We start from the raw sequence: 6953 nt of genomic DNA on the forward strand, positions 1-6953 counted from the left end.
CTTCCTGTGTTACGGGATTCAGCGCTCACAGGAAACAAGCTAAGTCAAAACTGCCTGGAGGAGCCTCGAGTGCACCAGCAAAAGGACATGAGAAAGAGAAACATCAGCTGCTTAGCATAGGGACCAAGGTATGATGGCAGAGACTGCAACAGACAGGCCGGACATACAAAGATCTGAATGGAGCTTCCTGAAAGGGTGCAGCAAGCCTTCCTGACACAGGCAGGGCCCAACAGCAACACCAGAGGGGCAGCAGGAACCCCCCACACTGATTCACAGAATCATACCCACCGGATTCCTCCACAGGCCCCTGCAAGGCTCAGCTCTGACCCGGCCTCCAGCTCGGGCTGTACTCTTCCAACCCCAGCAACAACCCAAGGCCCCCAGCCCTAGCTCAGCCCCAACCCTTGCCTCGAGCCACACAGCTCAGCCACATTTTAAAAACAACTTTATTGAAGCTCCAATATATATTATTTTTGGCCTCTAAATACCCAAGTGTCAGCACCTATTCCTGGCTCTCCAGTGCTAGTCTGCAACCCACAGCACTGAACCTTTCAGTGCTAGATTTCTGCTGGACTCCTACAGAAGGAAGGAAAAATGTCAGATGCCTCAGGCATGGCTTTGAAAGAGCAGCCGCTAAGCTGGTGGCCGAGCAGGAGGCGGTGGTTAGTTGGTATCCATGCCGTCGCTCTCTTCTTGGGGAGGAGATGGGGCAGAATGTTCCTCGCTGTTTCGGCGCTGATAAAACAGCACGTATGCAGCTTTTGTCTACCAAATAAAGAAGAAAGCCATCTGAAACAATTGACACAGCTTGGCTGGAAACGTAAATGCCCGAAGCAGGGAATCACACTTTCAATACAAACTCAATCAGCCTCAGGCCAGATACTCACCACTATTTGGTCTTCTGAAGCCACCGATACACTGCTGTCATCAAAGTAGTACCACTTGCCAGTCACTTTGTTCTTTGCGTAGGCAGCGTCTGTCAGAAGAAACTGCAGCTCAGAGCTCCAGGGAAGAGCAGGAGGTAACACCACGCTAGCTACACTGCACTAGCGATGGTCAGGACTCAAACTGAGGGTGCCCAGCAGGCCAGGGGCTAGCTTTGACACCAACTACCCCACCAAACCTCGTTCATCAACACACACAACTTCCAGGACATGCTAGCTGCGCCCAGATAGTCCAGAACTATGTTCCACATACCAGACTTACCTCTGAAAGCTGAGATACAGCAAAAAGAAACTTAAGAAAAGTAAATGACAGTGTTTCATTCAACCCCCTCAAGCCAGAGTTTTCCCAAACACAGCTTAGGACTCTGCAGTTTCACATTTTTCACATGAAAGAGCTTTCTGTTGACAATGGATCTGATCTAGCACTTGCAAGCGTACTCATTCAAGAAGAAAGTCAGACTAAAGTACTGCAAAGTCTCTTCCAACCAAGACTTCTACACCTATGATCTCTAACCTCAAAACCTATCCCTCTTCAGCTAATGCCATCCTACAGTGACATACCATAAAAGTCAAGCACTTACACTGTCAAACAGGAGAGCACCACGCTTCTGGGGGTTCTAGAACCCTTGGTGAGGCCGCTGCAAGCCTCCAACACAAAGTGACCCTGTATTTCCTTGCACACAAAATGCATAGAAGCAGTTACTCACAGTGGCCTACTCCCATGACTCCATAGTGATTGGAAACTGCAATGAGGTCATACACATATGAGCCTGCTCTTGGGTCGCAGACAAATTCAGACATGTTTAAACCCCTGGAAGAAAATCCACAAGTATCAGTACATTAGCACCCAGCACTTTCTAAGAAGTGATGCACAACACCAGGGAAGCTCTACAGGCCAGCAGCACTGGTGGAGAAATGCTGCATTCTGCTGCTCAACAGCCAGGTGTTACCAGTGTTAAAGACCAGATATGTCACCCCTCCCACACAAGACAGGTCCTGGCAACCTCATCGAACACTGCCAAAAGATTTACAGGGAGGTGCTCAATAAAGGACAGCTCAGAGTGTCCTTGTGTAGGTGTGAAAAGCGAGAGAGCAGCAGTATGGAACACGCTTCATTCTGCAGCAGGATGCTGACAAGCAGAAGCAGAGGAAGAAGGCAGGCTTTCATCTTGTATTTGGGCAATACCCAGTACTCTAAAGTGCAGCTCTGCCCAACAAATTGCCTACATTCTCTCTAGAAGTTCTCTTGGTCCAGCAGAGTCACACAGTTTTAACCTAACTGCAAAGTAACAGAATCTCCTGCTAGTAACCAGCATTCATTGGGCTATGTAGAACAGATAAGGTTAACAAAAAAAGACACCCACAACCAAAAAAAGCCCAAACCCCTAACTCAGCTCAAGCCTGCTGTCTTGTAGTTCAAACCCAGAAGACAGACCTCTTCCAGTTACAAATTTAATAACAAGCCCACCCAACAGTAACATTAGAAGTCAATTTCTCTTGACCAGCCTTGTCAAATCTGTCCTAACTTGAGGGAAGAACCCTACCTGATAGGGAATTCCACAACAGTGTCAAGTTTATCCCTCCAGTATCTGCTGTATGAGAAGCGTTTTAAATGCACTACCAAAATCCTGGGCAAAGACCACAAGTCAAACTTCTTTGTGGCCTGTTGATGCTTCTTACAGTTAGGGCAGTACCTGAGGAAGGAGTGATAAACAACGAAATTAATGACTACATTGAAAGAAAAGCTTCTAGCCTTCTCTGGAAAGCTGTCTCAGTAGCACAGCACAGCCCCTGCCTTCTAGAAGGCATTTTGGCTGTGGAACAGGCAGGTGAACACACTTCCCTCAGGGGTTTCCAAACTGCAACTTGCTTTCACTTTACAACAGATGTCCTATGGCAAGCGTGTTAACTGAACACTGTACAAAGATTAATTTTTCTTTTGTAAATTAAAGATTTACTTCTTTATTATCTCCTGATGTAGCAGGTAAGAGTTGCAAACATCTATAGCATGCAATTGGAAATTAATAAAAAACAATCACCTACTACATTGTAAGTTATTTTCTTACACAGCTAACAAACAACCTCCAAAGACCGGCAGATACAGTACGCACACTTTAGTCACTTAGGATCTGCTGTATCTAGCCCCTCTGGACTAGGGATTTTTGGTAGAGTTATGAGTGAGTCAGGACGGATTCAAGCTAGAAATAATACAGGATTAAACCCTAAGGTAGCCACATGCTTTCCCCTCTTTATTACCACAACTCCTTCCTCTGACACTGAAGTTAAAAGTAGCCTGATCTTCGGATGCTGTATGCCCACTGCCACTTTGACTCAACACAGAACTTACAGACTTCTCACAGATTAAGACAAAAGGACAGATCTGGGAAACTATCAGAATCCCATGACAGCAACGTGAACACAAACAGTTTATTGCATTTTACAATAAACATGGCATGCACACAGAGGCACCTACCACGGGTCGTGTTCACCAAGAGTTTCCATAGTAGTGAAGAGCTCTATACAGTCTGTGAGGGCTACCACAGACTTCTTCTTCTGTGGTTGTAACATACTTCCGTGTTTCTCAAAGGCCTAGAGAAAGAGATACACACATTACCCAATTCCAGGTAGTCTTTAATCCCAGACATCACAAAAAGGAACACATTCAACTTCACCATGCTGCATATTTCTGCCCTCCTCTTCCTCACCTACACAATCATCTCAAACTTTCAGACACCCCATTCTTGTGTTACAATTAGTCCCATAAGAAAATATAGGATGTTTTACTTCAAAGTTGGTGGATTTTTTTTTTTTTTTCCCCAAGAGTAACAACAGGTTATTCTGTTACAAAACACAATACAGCAGAACTCTCACAGAAAGAATATTTGGCTTTCTACTAGGTTGAATTTGGTTTCAATTTTCTTTCAAGTTTTGGCAGGTTTGGTTTGTTTGTTGAGTGGACTACAAACTAAACCATTAAGCTTTGAAATCCAAACATCTACTTTTCAGAACATACTGGAAAAAGATCCGTAATCTCATGACTAAAAGATTTTAAGTAAACATCTCATGCTAGTGACTCCAACTTCAATGAAGGGAGCTACACCTGCGTTCCAACATCTACCATAATCTTCTAAGTACTACACAAGTTTACATATAGATTATTTATGAAAAGAGCACACTACAACCTGTGCCTCTTGTTCATCAAAAAGTAGCCTCCGGGTATCAGAATCCCAGTCAACAGCAAGTGCAGAGAAAGCTAAAAGAAAGAAGAAACATTTATTGCAAGGTGTAAGGAGAAGGAAGAAAAAAAAAAAAAAAGATACCAAGACAATAATTACCATTCAGTTTTAAGATTTTTCCTTCTACAAGGGAGTTTATCTCGGAGGTCCCAGAGGAATTCACAAGGCTAAAAGTAAAAAGCTGCTTCTTGCAAGGCTGCAGGTCTCTTGCTGACTCGATCTGCATACAACCCTCAGCATGGCAGGGGTTGACTTCTGGCAGCTTTTCCTTGCCTTCCTGTCCACCATCCTGATGCTCCATTTCTTCAATGTCACCTGGCAAAATTTAAAGCAAGTGCAATATAGTCTAAGCTATCACGGAAGCTGTACTTTCTCCTGTGGACAGCTTAGTGATAGCTTACACGCCTCACATGGCCAGCTGTTTGCGTGAGCCTGTTACAACACACACCGATTACTCAAAGTAATTAAAAGACGTGCTGAAAAAGAAATCTGTGCTTGCTAACCACTACATCTGAAGCTGTATTTTTTCCTCTAGCAGGTGCCAGGCAATATGCTTGGGTTTATACATTAGCATCAGATACGGCAGAGAGTGATCAGTTCACAGCAGGTTAAAAATCACACCTTCTGACAGCACACCCTAATAAACATCCCAAAAGAACCAGCAAGGTTGCCATTGGGTGTCTTTAGAGAAGGCAATATGTAAGTTTCCAGGAAAGTTATTTCCATTCTTTGGGAAAAACAGGCTGATTTTTTCCACATTTAAAGTTTCCCATTTAATTTGTTCCAGTGTTTACTCTCACAACAGCACAAGTGAATCATTTCAAAAAAGAAAGGGAAATACACATTTGTCATCAGTACTAAGAGCTTCCTTGTAAGCATGTAACCTAGGAACGAGACCTTATCATTCTAGGCCCATGAACAGAAAATACCATCTCTGATGAGTTCTCCAGAACTTACCTTTGTGACCTAAGAGGCCAGTTTTCAACACCAAAGGGCTTATTAGGAAAGGAGTTGCCTCTGGAGGGAGGCACCTCAGCACCTGATAGGTAAACAAAGACTTCCCTAACTCTGGCCAAAACTAATGCATAGCACACCTTGTTCACCTGCTGCTGCTTACACATATCTGACCTCCCTCGGAAAGAAAACAGTCTACAAGAATTCTCACCGTACCAAGCAGAAATGCTATGCAATACTGTGGTTTAGTCATTGGGAAAGCTTTAAGTGCTGAAAAGCTTCCAGCCAATCTTGAAAGGGCCTTACCTTCAACCACACCATTGGAGCCATTGCAGGTTCCTTTGTCTGGGCAGGGCACAGAGTATTCTTCCACCAAGGGGAGTTTCACATAGCGGCTAAAGAGAGACAGTCTCGTTTTATCACACACTCGTACCGATGCTGTATATCAGAACAACAGCACCCCACTTCATCATCACTTCTTGTTGTCCTGAACCCACCCTATACATCATCATTTACAGGCCAAGAGCTCTCTGAACGAGTCAAACAATAATTCAAAAAAGACTGTTCTCACTGCTTGTTCCAAGTTTTACTGGCAGTGGATGAAGAATGCAAAAGTCAGTCATGGTGGCCCCACCTGAGAGCCCTCAAAACCACGACTGAGTTTTGCTCTTGACCCATGTGGCAACATCAGACAGCTTCCCTTGTGACTGCCACCAGCATTCTCACACAGCCTGTTTTTACAGAGCCCAAAAAAAACAGGACCTTGTTGTGTCCCTGGGGCATCCAGGCACTAACACAATACAAATCCTGGTTTACATGCCATACACAAATCAAGAAATAAAACTTCCCTTTACCAAGGATGCAGTAATCCTATTACAGTGCAACCGAAAAAGCAACCACTACAACTGTGCATAGGATTCACAGGTACAGACGTGACTTACCTGATCTGCTCCAAAACCACACTGTACAAGTGATCCACAGTGAGCTTCTGTTTCGGCACAGATATGAGTAGTGGCTGACCAAAGAGTACTGTCCCTGAAGTATTGCTGGACTGCCTCATTGTCTTCTCCCGAAAGTAAACAGAGAGAGTAATATGCTCCGAGCCATCCTCACTTGGCTTGCGAACTTCATACCTGTTCAAAACACAGGTATTTCCAAAGGTTATTTCCACCGCCAAGAAGCACAGCAGGTAGAACCAATATGAACTCAGTCCAACAAGTCTCTCCACCAGATCCTCCCGAGAAGGACAGAAGAGGTTGTACACTGTCTCCACACTACAGAATGGCTTCCTGAACACTTCCCACAGTTCACAACAGCACAGGATATGTACCTACCACATTCCCTCTGGAACTTATTCCTAATTCACAGCCCGACTGCCACTTTCGCCTCGAGACATTACCCTGACAGCTACCTGGTTGCTTCAACCAGACCAGTGTCAGTGAAAAACACTAAATGCACTTTGAAATCCCTTAGACAGGCTCTGCTCCCTCTGGAGAAAGAAACCTTGTAGATACCTTGGGTATTGCATTCTCCCAGCCTCTCATATGGTTAATGGTCTGAGCTCACATCCCTGAGCAGCCAACGTTTCAGAAAACCGAGAGTTTGGAAACATCTGCTTCACAGAAAAATCCCAGGACAGTAAACACACAAGAAAAACCACTCTGGAAGAAAACAAACAGCTCTGGAGGACAGTGAGGAAACAGATAGAGCTTGTACTACTGGGTGAAACAGCAAATGAGATATTTGCAGATGTCAGTCCAACACTATCGCATTGTTCACTCCAGGACTGTTCATTACAAAGCTTCATTTTCGGGAATGC

At 44.5% G+C, this 6953-nt stretch overlaps 1 protein-coding gene across 1 annotated transcript in view; it reads right to left on the minus strand.

Moving 5' to 3' along the window:
* Window positions 1-428: 428 nt before the first annotated feature.
* The window catches only part of USP4 (ubiquitin specific peptidase 4 (proto-oncogene)), a gene marked incomplete at its 5' end in the record, with an annotated part of 38756 nt that continues 32231 nt past the window's right edge, over window positions 429-6953 (minus strand). Inside the window, 9 exons of the mRNA XM_008936160.1 lie at window positions 429-765; window positions 888-976; window positions 1652-1755; window positions 2489-2638; window positions 3418-3533; window positions 4127-4197; window positions 4280-4495; window positions 5441-5529; window positions 6076-6267. Of these exons, the coding sequence (XP_008934408.1) occupies window positions 664-765; window positions 888-976; window positions 1652-1755; window positions 2489-2638; window positions 3418-3533; window positions 4127-4197; window positions 4280-4495; window positions 5441-5529; window positions 6076-6267 (1129 nt within the window). The remainder of the gene's footprint in view (window positions 766-887; window positions 977-1651; window positions 1756-2488; window positions 2639-3417; window positions 3534-4126; window positions 4198-4279; window positions 4496-5440; window positions 5530-6075; window positions 6268-6953) is intronic.

The sequence above is a fragment of the Merops nubicus genome, unplaced genomic scaffold (genome assembly GCF_000691845.1).
Source record: "Merops nubicus isolate BGI_N331 unplaced genomic scaffold, ASM69184v1 scaffold11202, whole genome shotgun sequence".
NCBI lineage: Eukaryota > Metazoa > Chordata > Aves > Coraciiformes > Meropidae > Merops > Merops nubicus.